The following is a 22,068-nucleotide window of genomic DNA, read 5'->3' as shown; positions in this document are numbered from 1 at the left end:
ATATTTGAACTAAAAAATCGGAGAAAGTTGGGAATGGGCAAAGAAACGAGGGAAAGATGATTTGCTTGTCCATGTACATTTTTATAAGGGCAAACATAAAAACATATTAACCAGTATTTTGGCGCATGAAATTTATGTATGCAGCATAAAAGCAAATAATGTATAGTATAACACATTTTGTTCGTTTTCGTGCTCCGTACCAATTCGAAACTAACAACCAACTTTACCTGAAAAATTATAACAGATAGTTTAGTTTTTACTTGGTAGATGGCAGAGGGTACCCCATATTTTTGTGAAGGATATTTTTCAAATATTCTTGTTACCGAAGAGAAATGTGTATGAATGTTTTCTACAATTTCAGAATCGATCGCAGAAATTTTATCCCTTCCGGACACTTTACATACTGTGGAATAGAAACGGAATATACTGTGGAACTACCCACTACTGCTACACCACACATGCACCCCGCCCACACACTCCCCCCCCCGTGGAACCCTCAACGAATCGGTACATGCGGGAATGTGCGTGTACGTGTAGTGAAACCTGACGTGAAGTTTGTTTCTTTGTTTCTCTGTAATGCTTGTTATGTGTAGTGCTGCCATCTGCCACCAGTTTTTCAAACTATGAGTGAAGTGTTATGATTGAATGATTTATCGTTGTAGGACTGTTGCTCTCTGTGGCGAGACTTTTTAACATGGAGATCGGCTCGCATTTGCGCCTTGAAGTTGGGAACCACAGAAAACCAACTTCAGCCGACCACCACTGTGGGGTTCGAACCCGGATCCTCGCATCGCGAGTCCGTCACTATAACCACTCGGCCACCACAGCGGCAAAAGTTCTATACCTTTGTTATTTTTGAAGAAAACAATTCTTTTAAGATACATAAAAAAGAAAAAATTTGTGCAAAGTGGCGTATTTGCCCCATATAGTGGGGCAATTCTGCCATGGTTTGGGGTACCAGTTTGGTTTTGGGTCCAGGGTCTTTTGCTAGCACTGGTGAGAGCTCTTCAATTGTTTTTTTTTTAAATTATCTTTCCGAAGTTGTGCCTGGTTGAGGATTAGCTTACAAGTCTTCTGATACTGAAGGACTTGCACTGGTTACGGTGGAATCTGCCGTTTCAGAAGCAACATTCTTATCTTCAATAACTACTGGCTGGATTAGAGCAATACCGCTACATGGCAGAATTGTCCTACATTGGAGTGGCGGAATCACCCCATTAAGACATTATTGTAGTTTGGACCCTACAGCTGACAAAGTACTGGACGAAAATAAATGAAATTTTCGTACCAAGTACCTGATAATGTGCACTATTTCTTTATATTCTCGCAGAACTAGAAAACGCTCATCTTTTCACGAATGTCGCAAGTTGAACAGATAGGGAAAACTGTAGAACAATGAGGAAAATTTACTTATTTGCAAACAGCCCACACGCACTAGAAGCAACAGGTGCAATGGCGGTACTGACTGAAGCTTCCCGCGTCTCCCTCTAGGACAGTGCCTAACTCGCTCGCTCCTAGCAACAACACGAGAGCCAGTAGAATGGGGTGGCGGAATTGCTCAGAGAGTGGCGTATTTGCACCACTCTTCTCTATTACAGTACGATGGTGAAAATATGTCACTGCACATTCGTATCATGGCTACCAAAGAAAGTATTTCTATGGAATTTCACGCACGTAAACAGGAATACTTGTGTTATCGTTGATGAAATAAAAAAATTATATACCCGTGTCGACCATGTGGTCGGAAAAAATAGATGGCCGGTCGATATTTTTATATGCCCCGGCGAGAAGAAATCGAATTAGTACTTTCGAAATTCCGAAAGTCATTTAACATCATCATGGGTTCAGGATCTCTGTTTGACAAACATAAAAGATTCATCAATGGCATCTACAATCTTGGTTTTAAATAAGTTTCAGAATAATAGTAATAACGTGCACAGGAATATTCATGTTGCTCAAAATTTACTCAAATGCGTTTGAATGAATTCTTTGCCGGAGACCCATAGTTTTATTCTCATGGAAAAAATTACAGTTTTTTCTCCTCGATGATACTTTTTTCCCCTCGTGTTATTTCAGAGAATAGTGAGGAAAATAATATTAAAAACCACCGTCGTTTACTCTAAACGGGAAATGGATTACCGTAATTACTTCTAATTGAATTTAAGGAATATCGCGTATACTCTTACTTGGCATTAGCTTCTTATTGCAAGACTTCTGATGTAAAGGTTTCTAATTCAAACGAAGAATTTCTGAAAGACTAAAAGTTTTCTGAAGCCACTAGGACCGTGTCCCCACTGTTATGATAAGTATGATTGAACTATATTCGTATTAATTAGTTGAAGAATCGGTGTCTTGAGCTGATCAGTTCATTCAAACGAAACTGACCAGAAGACACGTTCCTCGTCTCTCAAAACATTGCATTTCTTTAGCGAATGCGACTTTCATGAAGATTCGCACCGAGTCTGGGCGTAATATAAGTTTGATTAAGACCGGGATTGCGCTATAAAAGTTCGATAAAATATGTTTTATAAAAGTTAGAAAAAAAAAAGCAATAAGCCTTATGGTTACTTTCGCTTGAATATAACTGATACACTTATATTAAAGCGAGTACTGGTAGACGTTTCATTATTTTGGAAATAGATTGAGTCATGTGACTCCATTCTTTTTAAAACTTATTTTAATGTACAGAAATAGAAGAGAGATTTTTAGCACATGTTAGTCGATGGTCGGAGCCAGACTGAACTCCGATGCAAGGAGATACTAGATAATGCCAGTTGATTGCCACAAAAACATAATGAAAAATACAAAAATTTGCCTAAGACAAGAAGTGGCACATGCTTATTGGTTCGATTTTTCAAGGTTTATAAAAGATTTTTTATTTTAACTTTTATAGTGTAATTCCGGCCCAAGACTGGGATTACACTGTAAAAGTTTGAGAAAAGTTCATTTATCAAACTTGAAAAATGTAACCGATAAGCGCATCGGTTACATTTGAGTGAATGTAATCGGTGCACTCACTGGTTGAATTCTTCAAGTTTTGTAAATGAACTTTTCTCAAGCTTTTATAGTGTAATTACGGCCTAAAACCGGGATTACACTATAAAAGTTTGATAAAAAATCTTTTATAAACTTTGAAAAAACCCAACCAAAATAAAGCTCATAGGTTAAATTTGTGCAAATGCAAGCGATAATCTTATTGGTTGAATTTTTCAAATTTTATAAAAGAACTTTTAGAAAACTTTTATAGTGTGATCCCAGCAAGAGATTTAAATATTTTATTAGCATTGTGTATGTTGAATGTAACATTTTGTCGAAGCTACCTATTGCATAGTATGCAATAACTTGGTGTAATTCCATCCAAAAATGAAACAGGTAGTTGGCCATGCTAAGATAGTTTTCCTTCTGTGAAACTAATTTTGAATACATGGTCAGATGTTAAAAAAAAAATACCGAGAAATGTCAGAAAAGACTCTTTCTCATTCGTGTAGGGGAGGGGGGGGGGGGATATCTTCATTTTCCTTTTTAATGGGTAATTTTTTTGGAATGTTTGATTTTAATACAATATTTGCTTCGCCGAGGCCTGTACAAGAGAACGCGGTGGTGAAATTCGACATAGGGTATGATTGATATTGTGGATGAAATAAGAAATCGTAGAACTGCCTATGATTTCGTTGGGACTTGTTCCAATCGGTTATCGCTCGAGGAAAGAAACTAGATTTGAAAAGAGTCTGTTCAGTTAGATTCGCTTATAACGAACACGGATGTTACAAATTTTCACATACAATGAATTTTTTCCATTATCCGTGAATTTCGTATTTCTTACGTAATAATATGCTTGATAAACATGGGTAATACGTATGTTTATCGAGCCAGGGGATAGAGAAATACCAGCAGTTTAAAATGAAACGGTTGGATTTATTTTGAATGGGATTTTAAATTGCCAATATATTGTTGAGCATAGTATGCAGAATTTTCTCCAGGGGGATTGCAGATTTTTTTCCCCTTCTGAGGGGGGGAGTTACGTTTTTTCATGCAAAATAACACTATAATCTTGGCCCGGGGGGGGGGGGGTAGAACCTTAACCCCCCTTCCCCCCTTTTGCGTACGCCAATGTTGGTGAGTTTACGAGGTTCCCAAATGTTACATGCATAGGAGAGAACACGGGTAGAGGAGGTGACGGGCAGAGTATTTAGGTTTAGACGTAGCCTTTGGATGCGTTTTTGATGGATGTGATTAATTTAAAAAATATATTTATCTTTTATGAAATCACTCCAATTTTTTAAATGACATTGAGAGATTCTAATTTTCAATGTAGTTTCTATGGACAGGGATATAACGTACAGCAAAGAATTTTTCCGGTTGAAATCTCTAAAATATAAAAATTGAAAAAATAAGAAGAGGAAATAAAATGATAAAAATCAATCCCCCTCCTCCAAATTCATCTTATAAAAGGTTTTCCGCATCATGAATCGAGACTCCTTTTCCTGTTTTCAAATGTCTTCATAATGCCTTGAGATCTTCAATTGAAAAATTCAGAGAAAGAGATTATCTTTGACATGATGTTGTTGGTCGGGTTGACCAACCACGTACTGGACGCGTGTGGAGGAGGAGGGCCGGCCATGTATCACTATCAATGAAACATGGAGAGGAGGGTGTGTTATTTGACGCGTTTATCTTCTGGGATGAGAAGAAAAGAAAACACGGAAAAACTCCGATAAGATAAGGAAGGTTTTTCGCTCAATTCCATCATCACCATTACGATAAGATAGTGAAACATGTACGGCGCTCGGGCCTGATAATTTCTTGTTAAAAAGTGGAGCAGCCCTAAGCTTTGCATCTCATTCACCCTGAAAATTCGGCATCTCCATCAGTTTGCCGGCGTGAGTTCTGTTCAGCCCGAATCAAAGACCAAATATTCAGGTGAGTGGTGAGAAAGTATCAAAAATTCTAAAATAAAAGAGAAAATTCCTGATAATGTGTGTAGACCCAATATTAGCTTTTACTTCTTTTTCTTTGCGCAAAATCATTTTTTCGAAAAAAATATAAATTACTACCGCATTAGGATATCATTTATTCATGTTTATTTGCTTCTATTTTTAAAAAAAGTAATAATGTTTGATCGATTTATTTATAGCGATATTTATTTAATGGAATATAATTATTTTAATAGAGTGTACGCGATGGATGTGAGCGTCAAGACTTTTTATAATTTGTGTCGCCTCGGCGTCAGGCACGCGGCTCGCAGCAGCTCCAGTAGAACGGTAACTAACAACCTGACATTCCTGAGGAACCTTCAGAGAAGTAAGTCATAATCATATTATCAATCATCGGCGAAAATTTCGAGAAAACATTTTTTCCGTGTAGTGTACAAAAAAAAACAACAACAATGTAGTATTTTCTTTTGCATGTGCGATGGGTGCAGCTTCCATGGTCCCCACAAGATCGGGGCAGACAGGGCCCGGGCAATTATCATTTTTTTTTGTTTTTTTCATGCTATAAATTCAATGTGGAAGGGTCCGTGAAACGTATGGTCCTGGGGCGCGACAAAGATCTCAGCCTAGGGGCCCCGATCTAGTATGTGGGGGGGCCATGGCAGCCTCATAGGAGCATAAAATATTATAGTGGCTAAAGGGAATTTTATATAAAATCATTGACCACCATAGGTGTAATCGGCCGCTAATATTTTCTCCTATGGAAATATGGGGTTTCAGCCCAGCAGGGCCACAACTAAGAACGAAAATGTAGTCTGTCACCCGGGGCAGTATTCATTTTGTCACTAACCTCAATGTAATTTTGAACTGAAAAAGAATGAACTCGGCGCCCTTTCTTGCCTAGCGCCCGGGACACCCCACCCCTCTGCCCTCCCCTAGTTACGGCCGTGTTTGAGACTCTCCCCCCCCCCCCCAAGATTTTGCAACCCTCCTATTGAAATTTCATTAATTTACAGATATTTCATTAATTAAAAACCTTGTTATATGTCTTGTAAACTCCATATATGCTTTATTAATAATAACACTGCGCACGATGCCAGGGTTGGACTCTGTCTTGAGGCCCTAGGCCAAGGACCCGCACTCTTCTTTCAAATAAGGAGAGTGCGGACCACTTAGTTAAAAGTGATGTGGAATAGTGCCTCAGATTATTTAAATGGTAACGTGGCCGAGTAGTCTAAGGTTATATAAGTGGTCTGTAAATGTGCCGCGAGCCACTTAAGTGATCTGGGAATGTGCCGCAGGTCACCTCCATTGATCTGAGTTTGTCGCGGGTAGGGATTAACGTTTCCCGGACTTAGAGTGCTCGATCCCGGGAACGGTTGTCGCAAACATAAGAGCAATTTAAGCAAATTCAGAAGCATTTGATAAGCGATGAAGTTTTTGTTAACAAATTATTAATATTTAAAGTTTATAATTAATGTTATTAATGATTATGTGTTTAATTAATTTTTTATTAAAAGAACTTGAATAACTAATACATCGATTTGTAGAAATAATTTGTTCTATTTTAACTGAAAGCTCGACTCCAAAACAGGCCAATGTGTCTGGGAGGGCGGCGTATGTATCTCGCGGAGTGCCAATAGTACTTTGAGTCTAAAATACTATATCCTCAACCCTCCCTCCCCCTCCTTCAAAATGGCATATCTTCTTTTAATGAAGCGAGCTTTCTTCCGATTTTCAGGAGTTGCAAACTAAGAGGTATAGGGAAGAATGTTTCATTGAGAAATCAACGTTACAAAATATCTGGACTTGTCAATGTTAAAACATGAGACTTTCGAGGAGACGAGATATCTCGTTATTGTGCTGCTTAGAGGGTTAATAAATGAATTCACAAATGACTCAAAAGAAAGGGAACCGATCTCGTCAATAGCACCTGAAGGGTTAAATATAATGTGTGTAATTCACATTATATTAATAATTTATCTATTAATACGATTAATTTTATTCAAATTTATTCATTGCAGCTTTTAAAACGCATGCTTTTAGTGATAAAAATTTCTAGAGCATCTCTAATTCAGTACAGAAATATGATCTGGTTCAATCTAATTCTTCGGGATTCGGGGAAATAACTTCAGATTCCCGGGGAATCTCCGTTGCATTTCAAGGAGAGAAATCCTAGTCGCGGGTCACTCAAGTATCCGGTAATATGTCATGGGTCACTCAAGTGATGTGGCACTGCACCGAGGGTCACTTAAGTGATCTGGAAATCTACTCAGTTCATTTTCACAAAATTATGCTTGAGGTCACGTGCCACATCAGCTGACATCCCGGAAGTCGGCTAAGCGTGTATGCCCCGGGCTATAGCCACTACAATAGGGGCTATATCCCGGACCCTTATCAAGTCGCCTTACCCGGGCGAAGTACGAGTGTGGGGGGGGAGGCACTACTGAGGTCAAAGATGCGTTGTCAGTCACTGAAGGTGTGTGTGATTTGAATTTTCACGATATCTAAATGATATTGCCTTCGTCAAATGTGCCCCTTCTTGCTAATGTGTATACCAGGCCTAAGATTTTGTAAAGGACTTCGAAAATTTTCTGCACCGTGCCACAAAATAGTTGAGCCCGGCTCTGTTTCTCGTATACTATGTGTTATATGGATAGAGAGATCGATGTTAACTCAACATTTCTTCTTAATTTTCTCACCGAGGGATCGAAATTCCGATACTTAATTATTTTCTGGAGCAGAATGAAACTTTAGATGTTAAATCAAAAAATACCAATTGATTTTATTATTAATTTTAAATTTCCACAGGCACTTCGGCGTCGGCTTATGTGCATCCGAAGACTGCGCCTGATGGCTGTTCCATTGTGAAAACATTTCCGACATCTCATCAGTCTCTGTCAGTCGGTTTTCAGGATCATCTCGAATCGGATTTCCAGTACATATGGGTAAGCCAATAGTCAATTTATATAGAACTAGTAGGTATTATCCGAAAATGTTGAGGTGAAATTTTCGATAATAAGAAATAATTTATCTTTTTCCACTTAATCTCGAAAATCAGTCAGATTTGCTACGTTATAAAGTTGTTGAAAATTGCTACTTCATCTACATTAAAACGTCTTTTAGATCATTTCGTTCTAATATTAACGACATAGTCCTCCCCAAGGGTGTGGGGCTGACAAGGCTCCATCCAGCCTGGGGCCGGCACAAATCTTATCATTTTTGTTTTTTACGCTATAAAATCATTATACGGGGGGGGGGCACAAAGGGGCTCGTCTAGGGGCCCGGTTCTACGATGTGTGTGTGTGGGGGGGGGGCGTGATTAACAAATGAACAGAACTAGTGATGAAATTGATTTTCGGTCTCTCACAGTTGATTAAGGGACATTTTTTTGCATAGAATTTCGTATTATCAAAGCGATTTAGGGCCGTATTCACCGACATGGTTTAAACCTGTAGTTACAATTTTTGGATAAGAGATCAACATAGATTGGTTAAAACCTTGAATTTAACCAATCCGTGCCGATCTCTTATCAAAAAATTGTAACTATAGCTTAAACCATGTCGGTGAATACCGCCCTCAGTCACCTTTCCGAACAATTAAAATTCTTTATTATTATATCACTGCTCACTTCCATGGATGGATGTATGGACTCGTCAAAATTTCAGGTAATTGAAAAGTTTTTTTGGTGAAATTTTTTCAGTAATTCGGAAACGACTTTAAACTGTAAGTTTCGGTTCTGTGAAAGTCACTGGGAAAGTCGAATAAAATAATCCCGCATTCCATGTGTAAAGTATAGGCGTGAAGAGAGAGAGAGAAAGAGAGCCCTATATCCACACGGGGAAAACGTGATGTTTATAGCGAATGCTTCCTGATTTTCAACTCGCTATACTATAATATTTTTTTGTATCTTTAACATTGGCAATCATTTGCAAATCACACCTTATAGCGAGATTTTCGTTTTAAGCCGTACTCGTTGTATTGGACTTTTACTGTGTTTTCGTACATTTCTGTAACACGATTTTTTTGTCGTTGCAGCTGCGGGACAATTGTCATTGTGGAAAATGCGTTCATCCCGAGAACAGGCAGAAAATCATCGACACCGTTAGTTTAAATATAAACATAAAGCCGAAGTCTTATAGGCTGACTGAAAACGGACTGCTCATGATCGTGTGGCCAGAAAAGGATGGACAAGAACATGTCAGCACTTACGATCCCAAGTGGTAAGATGGCTTTTCGTCTGCATCTTGATGCGATAGTGGTTCAAATACAGTTAAACCCCTCTTAACGGACACCCCCCTCGGATGCGGTCACCCCTTTTTAACGGCCAAATTCTAATTTCCCCGTATAATAAAAGTATGCATTTCAAACCTCTCTTCGCCCCACCGGTGTCCGCAAAAGAGAGGTTTTACTGTACTCAATTCGCGACTCTTGGAATATTCTGGGGAGGGTCACAAAGGTAAAAATCAAATAAGAGGGAGGAATGACGGAATGACATAGAATTTTTCATTAGAATTTTTTTAGCGGGGTTGGGGGGGGGGGAAAGACACGAGACCTGCTGAATAGAGACATGAAGCATTTTTGGGAAATACAGCCAAACCCGGTTTTAACGACACCTCGGATATAACGTCAATAATTGGTGGTCCGGGACGATTACCATAGAGAATAATGTAAGTCGAGAAAATTAGTAGAGTGGGAAAAAGGCTGCAAAATATGTACGGCCCGCAGGTGATAAAACCGCAAATCCGCCTCTGTCTAGAGAGCAAGCGACTAGGTCAGTGAGTGACCAATAATAATAATTTTTTTGAAGTCCTACATGATCTCTATCTTCTGAGCAATAACTGAAATTGGCGATAGAGCCTTGGTCTATCGTTCGGTTTCAAAAGGAAAATGAGCGAGCGAAAGAGTCACGAATGGGGGAAGAGCGATAGAATTTGTGCAGTGCCACAGCAGGCAAACCATAAATTCACCTTTGTTCCGGCTGAGTATTCACAATGTGAACAAAAATGCAATTTCACTGGGAGAATTAGTGTAGGAGAGTCATTTATTCAGGGTGACGTCCATTGAAAGGACGGTTGTTCAATCCTTCAGAATGTGATAAGTAAATACAGTATTCACCTCTTTCCTTCTTTCAAAAATGTGCACGTGCAACAGTCAAACCCCCCCTCCCCCCATCGGTGATTTATTCGGTAGCAGATTAAATTTTTTCGTCTATGATTGATAAAAAAACAGGGGAAATCTGCGGGGCGCTGTGGAAGCGGATTATGGAGTGGGAGATGTGTTGTTCTCAAAAGCCACACCCTCTCTCACACACACACCTGCTGCGCATCTAATCCCGATGCTTCAAGTCGTGAGATAAGACACCCGTTGCCCCCGTTTTTACATACCTCTTTTTAAGATACATACAAGAGTTTTTTTAACTGTGATTTTGTGTGATGTTCCTATTCATCCTCTTGCTGAGATAATGTCGTTTCATCTTAAGGTGATAGATACCAGTTCAGTTTCTGAAACCCCCACCCCCGCATTTGTAAGACATCTTAAAACTGGGGTATTTTTTAGTCAAAAGCGGGGGGGGGGGGGTGCATGCCGATCATAAAACAAAGGAGCACCTATATCAAGGTGCCTAAATGTTGATCAGGTGCTCAAAATTTAGGAGAGTGTGGGTCACTTCATTCTTTTGAAAATACAGGAGATTCTAGCGTCAATGATGAAGCCAATATATGCCTATACAGTCAAATCTCGATAAGTCGAATGTGCAGCTGACGGCATAAAAACTCGAGTTAGGCTGGTATTACACTAAAAAGTTTGATAAAATTCTTTTATGAAATTTGAAACATGTAACCAATAAGCACATATGTTACATTCGAGCAAACGTAACTAATCCGCCTATTGGTTGCATTTTTCAAGTTTTATATATGAACTTTTAACAAACTTTTATAGTGTAATGCCGGCCGTACCGTTAGTTCGACTTATCGGAAATTCCGATTTCCGAGTGGGAAAAATAAAGATTTATCGCAATAACAGTGCTTTTTACGAATATCCTATAAGCAAAACATCTCAAATAGAGATCAAGAAATTCGAAAAGATAAGTTATTCTAACTTACGAAAATTTAATTATTGGATGAAAAGATTTAGAAATAAATTAGACGTTCGCACCGTATTAGGGAAACGGTAATTACTGTATTATGCATACATGATACTCGTTTAAATGGAACGAATTAAATAAACTGTATACACCAAAATACGGAAAAGTTCTGGGGATGAGTGAAAACTTCGACTTAAACGGATATTCGAGGTATCGGAGTTCGACTTATCGCGAATTGACTGTATATGAATTGACATCATCAACAACCTTCCCCTCTCCAGCCTTTCATGTCTTATCTGGAAGTGCTCTTGAATCGCATGCTATTTGAAAGTGCTATTCGAAACCGTAAATATGCTTAAACTATAACCAAATAAATGATAGTACTTAAAACGCGATCGATGTCGATCACGCGAGTATAGAATCACGTAGATTGAAAGCACATACTCTAAACCAGAGGTTCTCAACCGTTTTTGACTCGCGGAGCCCTTTTCAGTATATAATTTCTATGGCGAAGCCCTGTTTTAGTCGAGGAGCCCTTTTTTGAGCATAATGTTTATGGCAGAACCTTGTAGGCCTTCCTTATTTACTTATCTGTCAAATTAATCGATTCATTTTATTTTCCTCGAGTCGCCGCGGAGCCCCTGGGATGTGCACACGGAACCCTTGGGACTCCGCGGAGCACCGGTTGAGAACCGCTGCTCTAAACAGTACCACGGTGCTCGTGATAGGCACGCGTATTTGGACTAAACTCTAGCAGAAATATCTAAATTTGAAGATATGAAGTCCTTCTTTTCTTTCTTGGAGGCGGTAGAACGGAAAGAAAAGGGGAGGGGGGGGGGGACAGAAAAGAAATTAGAGGATCAGAACGAAATACTTTTTATCAAACTGGGGAGGAAACAACACTATTTTGACTTGAGGGTGAATCGGGGAAGCAACTAAGCCAGCTGATTTCAACGATGACCGCTGAATGTTCTGCATCATTTGGGAGCTTTCATCAGAGGGCAGCACTTAAAGTTGAACTTTTAGGGTGTTTTTAAGATGGTTTCCAGGGAAAAGTGTGATTTGTTACAAAAAATTTGTCAATAAAATTCTGGAAAAAATTTCTGGTATGTGAAGATGGATATACCCTTCATACCATCTTGGTTGAGAAAAAAATTGAACGAAGTGAATTATATATGTTTTTTTCTTCTCAAAGAAAACATATTTGAAAAAATAAAGATTTGTAGACCTTTTTTTTGCTTGTAATGCATTTTTTTAATATCAAAAATGCAAAAAAAAAATTGAAAAGTTCGAAATATGAATGCTCGGGTATGAAGGGGGTTATATTCAGAAATAATTAAGTAGAAACACCGTGTAGTAATTAAGGTTGCCAGGAAAAAAGACCCGTGGCAGTCAGCGCAGTCTTAACGCATGGGCGCGGCCCAGGGGCCTCAAGAGAACAGGGGACTCACAAAAATGAAAACCGGTTAAAATTTTTTTATAATTTACAAGGTAGGGCCTCAGAAAAACCACTTGGCCCGGTGGCCCATGATGCTCTTAAGACAGCCCTGGTGGCAGTGGGGGTGGTGAGGTTGGATTATTTAGAAGCTTTTTTATATATAAAACTATATTATTATTATTATAACATTAGAATTTTCTAACAACGAGATATTTGAAATAACCTGACTCGCCAGAATAGGGTTTAATACAAGGGTTGCTCAACCGTCAGGACATTGTGCGGGCCACTCCATCGATTTGAAAACGTATAACGGGCAGGCACGGATTTGTGTGTGTGTGGCGAGGGGCGGGGGCGCAATCGCCTCCCAAGATCCGCGAATAAAATATGAGTAAAACTGGTCTGTCCCATAAAATACGTGAAGATCCAACGAGAGAACTTACACAATAAATTGCTCTCCCAAGGCAAATTAAGTGATTTGGAACCAATACGATGCTGAAAGATTAGGAGAATGTGCGAGTCACTCAATTAAGTTATCTAAAACTAGGTTACTTAAGTGATCTGTAAATGTATCGCGGGTCACTTGAGTGATCTATATACGTGCCGCGGGCAGCTTAATTGCTATGAAACTGAATGAATGAACACCAGAACTCTGCCACCAGACTTGTCCCGTTGGCGAGATCTCTTCCAGCCAAGCTTCGTGCGGTCGGACGAAGTTGGTTTTCTGTGGTTCCCAACTTCGAGGCACGAATGCGAGCCGATCTCCCCGTTAAAAAGTCGCCGCAGAGACACGCCTACGACGGGACAATTATTCAATCATTAAATTTCACTCATATCTTGGAAGAAAATTATTGCGGATGGCGGCACTACATATAACAAGCATTACACAGAAACAAACTTCATGTTATGTTCATTACACATGCACGTACCAATTCGTTAGAAGTTCCGCAGAGGAATATGGACGATGTGCATGTGTAGTTTAGTAGTAGTAGCCCAGCTTCGTAACAAAGTCTGGAACAAGTGTCCCGAAACTGTGCAGCAGGCCACTTAAATGGTCTGTAAATGTGCCGCGGGTCGCAAATTACTCTCAACTGTGCCGGAGGTCACTCAAACGATCTGTAAATATGTCGCGGATCACTCAAGGATCTAGGAGTGCGCCGCAGGTCACTTAAGTCATGTGGGAAATGTGTTGCTTAGTTAATCTAAAAAATAATGTTTTAAGCCACGGGGCCACATCAGATGACTCCGAGGGCCATGGATTGAGCATTTATGATTTAATGCTCGTGTGAAAACAGGATAGAACAATTTGATGTACAATTTTCGGTAGATGAGCAGTTAGAAACAAATTACCGATAATTCCGATACCAATAACGTTGTAAAGAATAACCTTGATGTGTCAGAGATTGATGGGAAAGAAGAAGAAAAATATTGTGAAATGAAATTACTATTAGGGAAAACCGTTAAGAGATTGTTTGATACACAGCTACATGAGATGAGTTCTTTTTACAAGACGTAGTAGTCGTCATGTCATCTTATTATGTAGAGAAAAAACACGTTGAAGTTGAAAACTGCGTATTTATAAAAACAAAAAGTTACAGGAGATTTTCTATTTAAATCCATTAATTTATTTTTGAATTCGGTGTTTAAAGAAAGATCCTTTCATTTTTTGTCATTCGTATTTGATTTGAGAGATCGATCCCTAAGTATGTTATTTGCAATAAGATTATTGGATTTTTTTTTTTTGGAGGTGGGGGGGGGGGGTTGTAAAACGTTCCCAATTTACGTCGACAGCAACCAATTTAACAAAAAATCCCGATTAGCGTCAACCTCAAAACCCGGAACAGGGAAAATTCAACAATCTTATGAGCGATAGTCACGAAATCCTCATAAGTTATTAAAAATATTTAGCAATTTGGCATATAATGGTGAAAGGTTATTTTTTTACGAGCAGCGTGTTTCTGATCTGAGGTTCCGCGAGAAATTGTCTGTATCAGTGATAAATACATACTTACAGCAATTTTATAGTGCAGTGTTTCTCATTCTAGGGCCATATAGCCCCTTTGGGATATTCTAAGAGGGCGCGGGTGAAAATTGAATGAGAGGGCAACTTTATCGCATGGGCCAATTAGAAATGGTCCGGGGTCCCAATGTCCCTAGAAATCTTACATGGTGAGATCTCGTGCTCGGATCTTCGACAGTAAATTATTACTTTCAGTGAAGTACGAGACCCCAGAACATCACTTTACCCGAGTACTATGGTATGTCAAGACGGTCCTGCAATGAACCACTACAAAAGAGACCTACCTCACTGAACAGGAGTCCACTAGGGTCGATCTAGCCCTAGTGACAAAATGTTTGTTCATCGTAAACTTTATAAAAAAAATCAGTTCAGTAAGTAGAAAGTGTCTCGCTCCTATATGAGGATTGGTGTGGGAGCCACAATAATAAAATATGGTTGCAAAGGGGGGCTATGGGCAGAAAAGAGGTTAAGTAACAGGGTTCTGGAATATGATTTCCCAACCTTTTTGGGAAGTTTGTGAAGGGGTAGGAAATATCGGAGGTGAGAAACTCGATTATTTCTAAAAACCACGAAGAGATCAGCGAAAAAATATAGTTGCATCAAGTAGAAGAAAACTTATTACAAACCTAAGAATTTAGTTTTGCTTCGTGTTTTTTTGTTTTTTGTAGTCAAAAGCATGAAACAATTTATCAAAAATGAAAGAAAAAAGAATGAATTATAATGTAAATTGCACACAAAAGAAAAATACACTTTGAGAGTTGAATTCAACATCTTTTTAAAATACCAGTATTTCTGTCAATACTTCACATTGGTCAATTGCGAAATCGGAGGTTCATTTTACTAACACATGTTTTATAATTGGTTTCTATAATTTACATTGTAAGAAAAACTCTTCCAACTCATGATGGCCTGCTACATTGCCTGCCCCCCCCCCCCACCCCGTCATATTTGCAGGTTGCACAAGTATGGCAAAGGTTTCGAACTCGAGAAATCGGTGCACAACGAGCTTCCTCCAATGGTAACGTGGAATCGGGAGAAGATCCAAAACATTAAACCAGAGATCACTTACGACGAAGTCATGAACACCGAGCAAGGCGTCAAGGACTGGCTCGAAATATTGTACAAATATGGCGTCGCAATCATGAGAGGTTTGCATTCTTTTTCTCTTTCTTCCACCGCTCTTCACTACTATTTACATTTCAAATATTTCCACATAAACATGTCTGATATCCCATAGGAGTAATTTCATTTAGACGAAGTATAATATTGGAGCTAGAAATCTTACAGTGTTGATTGAACGAGAGCTGGCTAAATTACAGACCTATCATGTGATATTATTATCTTTAGTCTGTGGACTGAATGAGCAGGAAGAATAGCTGCTGCTTGATGGCGTAAACTCTGGTTGATTTATGTCGAATTGCCCTATTAAACATTGTGGCAGGCTATGGAATTTCTAACAAATGAGTATGGTACATGGTGGAATGTGCGTGTACGTGTTGTGAACTTAACGTTTGTTTCTTAGGAATGCTTGTTATGAGTTCAAATAGTGCGGCAATCTGTCTTTCGAAAACTGATTGTATACTAAATTAAAATAAATATTTTATATAATTTGATGAGTATAACACTAGGCTTTCCTTTCTTTTTTTACAGTGGGGGGAGGGGGCAAACGTAATTTTGTATAGATCCCTTCACTTAAAAGTCTTCCTTGAACCTTCATTCATTATATCGGGCATTTTAAATCATGGTTTGGTATAAAAATATATCAATGATGTGCTTCACTTTCATTCCTAAAACCTAAAAAAATCCCCAGAATAAGATAGCCTTCTAAATGAATTTCTCATCAATCTCCCCCAGGTGGGGCACGAGGCCCTTCTAAACGACTTTAATTTTATTTTTGAAACCGGAAATTTCCCAGAGTCTTGAAATTACCGCGGTACTAATTTTGAACGGTTCGTTTCCGAGTAACGAAAATGGTAATTTCACTTATGTTTCGTCCATTGGTTCTAGTGTAATAGATTCCATTATCTCGCCCCTCTTCTTTGCATCCACACACATTAGGGATTTTGAAGTGCTTCAAGTTCCCAATAGTGGGTCACTTCCATGGATCCACCACTTCCAGACCCTCCCCTAACCATACAATAAAATTTCCCTGGTCTGATCTAAAGGCCCCTGAAAATTCCGCGATATAGACTTTTCTTTTTAAGTAAGTTATTTATATTATTTTTTCCAACTTACCATTGAGGTGTGTGTGTGTGTGTGTTTTTTTTATACATCCAGCTCGTACGGAGCAACATCGAACATGAAAGCTTATGGGAGTCTTAAAGACTCGGTACGCCCTGAGAAAATGTATCTACCTCAGTTAGTCAGTCATTAAGGTTTTTATGACATGAATGTCGCTCTCCACTTGTTAATACAAGAGGTAGAGGCAGAGATGAGTTTTTTCCTTCCTTAAAAAATTAACATCTCAAATAATATCTTCACAACATCCAGTCTTCTGTATATCTTGTATTAAGGTTTTTTTTCATAATTATACAACTAGGACGAGGACTCCGTGTAAAAATGCCGTGGATTCCTGGACGTCCAGGCACCCCTGATTGGGAACCGCTGTTTTAGACCAATTTCCGTTTTGAAAACGGATGTTTTTGTTTGCAGGCGTACCATGTAAGAAAGACGAAGTCGTCAATGTCGTCGAGAGATTCGCTTACATCAAGAAGACGAAATGGGGGACATCATTCGACGTGCTGTGCGAGCCAGTGCAGACAGATCCCAGCCACTTGGCCTACACCGGAATGTATTTGGAGCATCACACCGACATGAATTACTTGGAGAAATCACCTGGTTAGTATGTTATATTGAAACATAAAACGTTCGAGTTATTCATGGAGGAAGTATATTTGAACAAAAAATAAAGCGAGAATGTTTATCGATCATTTTATGAGTTCTTCGGTTGCACATACTTGGCATAAAAAAAATAAAAACGGATTGTTGTTGTTTATTTTAGGTCTTCAAGCTTTGCATTGTCTCAAAGCGAACGCGTTATCCGAAGGCGCTGATGTTGGCGGACAATCTTTTTTCGTCGATGGATTTTACATTGCGAAATGGCTGAGGAAACATCATCCAGCTTCTTACCACGCTCTGACGTCTACTACTGTCAATTTCAAGATTTTCAGTCACCAGGTATAAAAGAAAGAAGAAAGAAATCCTCAACCGTTTACTTACTTTTTTTTTGGACCGACTTCAAATGACGCTCATAATAATTATGCTAATATTTTGAAGGGTTTTACGCAATTTGTCGTTATGCAATTCTGGCAATGTTTTGAAAATTGGTAGTTGTAGCAAGCAGGTGGCCTGACATTTTCAACGTGAATAGCATTCACACGGCTGAGAGGTTCTCTTCGGCTATTCCGTATTGAATCGAATTCGGCTCGTGAACACCAACAAAATATATTTTCAACAAGCAGTGATAACCGACCTTGCCTGAATTATCATTTCTTGTTTTCTCTGTAAACTGGGAGCATAAGAGAAGTGACAAACCATCGTAAAGGGATAAACATGTACCACGGTAACCAAATTAAACATTCCAAAAGTTGAGGCCCAAGAACCATTGTTGTCCGACGGTTTTTCGCCTATTTCGGGCATTTGCCGAGTTCTGATGAACTTTTAAAGTAGCCTATAGTTCAAATCGAGCCCTTTTTAGCATTAAAGTAGTATAAAGCCCGAGAATATATTTAAAAAAAAATTACCGTCGTGAGATCGGTTAGTTTTACCCTACTGTTGATAGGCTGGGCTTTCCAGATTGACAGATGGGTGAGACTTCAGCTTGGTGCATGTTTTGCACTAAGCCCTGGGGTCAGCGGCTTTGGCTCTGTAGCCATAGGCAAAAACTACACGACGGACATTGGGGGGGGGGGGCACGTTCCCCTCGAATCACTCTCCACCGGCACTCGACTCTGGATTTACTTCCGTTTCGCCCTGCCACAGCATGTACTGAGCAGGATGGTGGCGTCCGATTTACGAAGTTTACGCGCATACCCTTAGGGGTGGGACAGGGGTGCATCGGTGAGATATGTATATTAAAAATTTGACGATCGGTCTAAAATTGTAGATTTGTATAGAGAACACAAAAACACAGACAGCCATACAGAAAAAGCAATTTTATACATCGTCGGCGATCAAGCAAAGGTCGTTAAGGCCACAAAAAACTTTTTGACGTACTGCTGCAGTTGATTGGAAGTTCCAATTAACTGTTTCATGATATGAACCACGGCCCAGCTATCTAAAGATCAGCAAACCTACTGTAGGAGTTAAATTTTTACTATTTTTCATAATGACTTAGGAATAGAAAAATGAAGTAGATTATACCATCATAAACAATTGTTGTACATTGAATTTATATATTTATGAGAAAATGCTTTATTTCCTCAAACAGATGGAATATTCGAATCACCAGAACGTTATCTGTGCCAACAGAAACGGAGATATTCAAGAAGTACATTACAATACAAGAACCATGGCACCACTTGAAGGTCCGCCTGATGCTGTTCAACCATTTTATGAAGCATACCAGTAAATATGCGCCAGCCTTCACATTCCTTTGGTTCTTTCTAATGACCATAATTTCTGTCAAATACGATGGGCCAAAACACGGTCCCATAATTTTTCGTCTGAAAATTTAACGATAATGTATACCTTTTTTTGCCCTCACACGTTTGTTCTTTTTACTTCAGCTTGTTCGGCCGAAAGATGAGAGAGCCCGAGTCAGAGTTCAAATTTAACCTCAAACCAGGAGATCTTGTGGCCTTCAATAACAGGAGAATTCTACACGGAAGGACTCAATTCGATCCCACTAAAGTGTATCGGTAAGAATTTCTCAAACATTATTCATCCCCCTTTGTGTCAGAAAATATTTTTTAATCAAACAATTTTCAATCGTACTATCTCTCCAAGCTCTAGCTTCTTCAAAATGTACAACAAAGTGTTATAACTGAACTATAGGGCTTTATCGAAGTGCAATCGTCATATTTCATTATTTTATTGAAATTTAAAAGCAGCAAAAAATGAAAAATGTGTTTAATATTCAACGAAAGCTGATGCATACAATCTTCAAAAAGTTTTGTTGCTTTTAAAAATAATGTAAATGATTCGAGCTGTTTTCTTTCAAAAAATAGAAACAACACTTATTAAGAATCATGCCCTTATGAAATTTTTCCAACTCTCCAAAACTGTAATTGAATCTTCGGAATGTCAGCTATATCTTACTTGCGTCTTTCTAGTATACGCTAGTATTCTCTGTTATACAGGGTAATTACTTAATTACCCCTTACCGCATTTTACTGCCGAATTGTTGATCCTAAAGGCATACTTCCAATTAAAGGAATTATCTAAATAACGTGCGGAACTCAGATGCGTCATTCATGTTGCAAGGGATTGAATAATTATTAAAATAAAAATAAGAAAAACTTTTATATGGACACCGTGTCCTCAAAAACTCAACAGGAATGTTTTTTCCCTGTCTCTCTTGAGGCCAACAAAAAAATTTTTACGTTTCTAAGTGAGAAATTCGCCGAGATAATTGATTTCAAAATCGGAGGAAAATTGGGGGAAAACAGCATAAAAATTAGTGAAAGAAGCGTTGTGCCGTTAGTTTTTTTATGTTTTTTTTCAAACTTCCCTCCGATTTTCGAATTCAAATATCTCTGCGAAGATACACCTCTAGGATGAACGGTTCACCAATGAAATACGGCCAATGGGGAATTAAGTCATCACCCTGTATAAAAGAACATTACAACAAATTTCTTGAATTTCATTTTACGTCGGTGTTTAACCGAATACCGGAAGCATGCAATAAATCACTTAGAAAAAACTAACCTCGAAATACGGAAGCTTAAGAAATGAATATGAAATAGTATATGTAATTCAGGTTCCTCATAATGAAAGTCAAGGCTGTTGTTCAGAAAACAATTAGTCAAGTTGATCAAAGTTCAATTAATTGGGCCCCAGGCTTTAATTACTGAGGCTCTGTCACATCAAAGTTGAACTAGAACATTCCAAGTGAATGTAATAACAGTATACGTAATCAAATATCCATTCGAAGTTATGACTTTTTATTTTTTGTCATATAATTCAATGGCGTATTTACAGGGGGGGGGGGCACACACACACACACACACACACACACATATATATATATTATATATATATATATGGTATATATGGCAAATTTGAGGAATGAGTGGCCGAGAAAATTGGAGAAGAGCGGCAAAATCATAAATCAAACACTGCCTAGGGAGTGAGGGACCAGGTCAGTGAGTGACTTAGAGCAGGGCTTGACAAATCAAAAAACAATTTAGGTTCAAATCAAATTTCTTTGGAGCCAAGCATTTTTTATCCAGAAAAATTATTGGCTTTTTTTAAGCTTGTCCAGTACTCAGTAACCTTTTTCCGTGTGGTAGACACACTAATATAATTTCCAAAAATTTTGCGTTGTCCTAACACTGCAATTTAGTAATCAAACGTATAAAATTTTAGACACAAATGTCAATTTTCTAGTCACCATGTTGAACTCGCGCGTGGGATTTGTCACGCCCTAACCTAGAGCGTGTACTAGCACGTGAATAACCAAAAGAGAAACCTAGAAACGGAGGGACCTGGTCGGTGAGTGATCGGAAGCGTGACCTAGAGCGTATGAAAGCACGTGAATGACCAGAAGAGTGGCTTAGGCATATTCACAGAAGCGGGAGACCAAGCCGTGTATTGCTGAGGGCGGTAAATTCGAAGAATAAGTAGTCACGATTATTAGAATGGGGGAAGAGCGGTTAAATTTGTGTAACCCAAAGCGGCAAAGCAGTAAATACGCCTCTGCATATATTTTGTGGTTGATGAAATAACTTTCGTGTTCGGTAGTTGTCATCTCTGTGTCTTCTGATAATGTTTTTTTTTTCCACGTGCTATTTTCCAGTCATTTACAAGGCTGTTACGGTGACATAGACGAAGTCATCACCAGATACAAGGCCTCCGTCAAAGAATCCATGCTGAGAAACAGATAAAAGAAGTAAAAAACAAAAAAAAATTTCTGCATATATCTACATATTTTCTACACATATTCTTATCTTTTTTTTCTCTTCTTGATGATGTATAGAAATAGTACATACATATGTACACTCAAAGCGATTGTATAGATTATTTCGCAACTGATCATTGCCACCGTGCAATGTTTCTGAGCAAAATATTTTTTTGTTATTATTACTTTTTTTAATGTGTGAGTTTCTCTCATTTTAATGGACGAGAGATTGTATTTCATGTTTTTTTATTTTACGTCCGAATTTGAATCACGAGAATTTTCAAAGAAATTGACTCTTGATTATCGTTTTGCGAACTCCTATATCATTTGCAATGCATATTTTTTTCTTTAATGTGAAAAATTCATGAATGTGTGTGTGTGTAAATTTATACGGTATATGTACATAATGGAGTTATACGTTTCCGCCGAGTTGTGAAATGTTACGGTAACGGTTTATATCCATGCATGAAAAGTGAAATTTATTCCCGCTTAAACGTAGACTCAATAAACATTGTTATTGACTATTGGCTTTTATAA

General features: G+C 38.6%; 1 protein-coding gene across 2 annotated transcripts; it reads left to right on the top strand.

Annotated features, from left to right (window-relative positions):
• Positions 1 to 2,186: 2,186 nt before the first annotated feature.
• On the top strand, positions 2,187 to 22,055 carry LOC149086456 (uncharacterized). 2 transcript variants are annotated; one of them, XM_089255579.1, is made up of 10 exons: positions 2,187 to 2,306; positions 5,171 to 5,301; positions 7,743 to 7,879; positions 8,970 to 9,154; positions 15,426 to 15,619; positions 17,124 to 17,309; positions 17,473 to 17,648; positions 18,901 to 19,037; positions 19,199 to 19,330; positions 21,430 to 22,055. In XM_089255579.1, the coding sequence occupies exons 2-10, from the start codon at positions 5,181 to 5,183 to the stop codon at positions 21,515 to 21,517; spliced, it is 1,356 nt and encodes a 451-aa protein (XP_089111705.1). In that variant the 5' UTR covers positions 2,187 to 2,306; positions 5,171 to 5,180; the 3' UTR covers positions 21,518 to 22,055. The 2 variants fall into 2 exon arrangements, with proteins under 2 accessions (XP_089111705.1, XP_089111695.1); XM_089255569.1 differs by lacking the exon at positions 2,187 to 2,306 and adding an exon at positions 4,658 to 4,920.
• Positions 22,056 to 22,068: the final 13 nt, after the last annotated feature.

Source organism: Pholcus phalangioides, unplaced genomic scaffold (assembly GCF_987345545.1).
Source record: "Pholcus phalangioides strain wild (caught in Gottingen) unplaced genomic scaffold, Ppha-v1.0 ptg000004l_1, whole genome shotgun sequence".
Classification (NCBI taxonomy): Eukaryota; Metazoa; Arthropoda; class Arachnida; order Araneae; family Pholcidae; genus Pholcus; species Pholcus phalangioides.
Note: the sequence above shows the minus strand (reverse complement) of the source record. Positions and strands in the feature narration are given on the sequence as shown.

What these genes read in the sequence shown, in the direction of transcription:
- LOC149086456 (XM_089255579.1), top strand. Translation starts at nt 5,181, where the DNA reads ATGGATGTGAGCGTCAAGACTTTTTATAATTTGTGTCGCCTCGGCGTC. An exon ending in TGGCGTCGCAATCATGAGAG is followed by an intron (nt 15,620 to 17,123) that starts GTTTGCATTCTT and finishes TTTTGTTTGCAG; the next exon opens with GCGTACCATGTAAGAAAGAC. An exon ending in GATCCCACTAAAGTGTATCG is followed by an intron (nt 19,331 to 21,429) that starts GTAAGAATTTCT and finishes GCTATTTTCCAG; the next exon opens with TCATTTACAAGGCTGTTACG.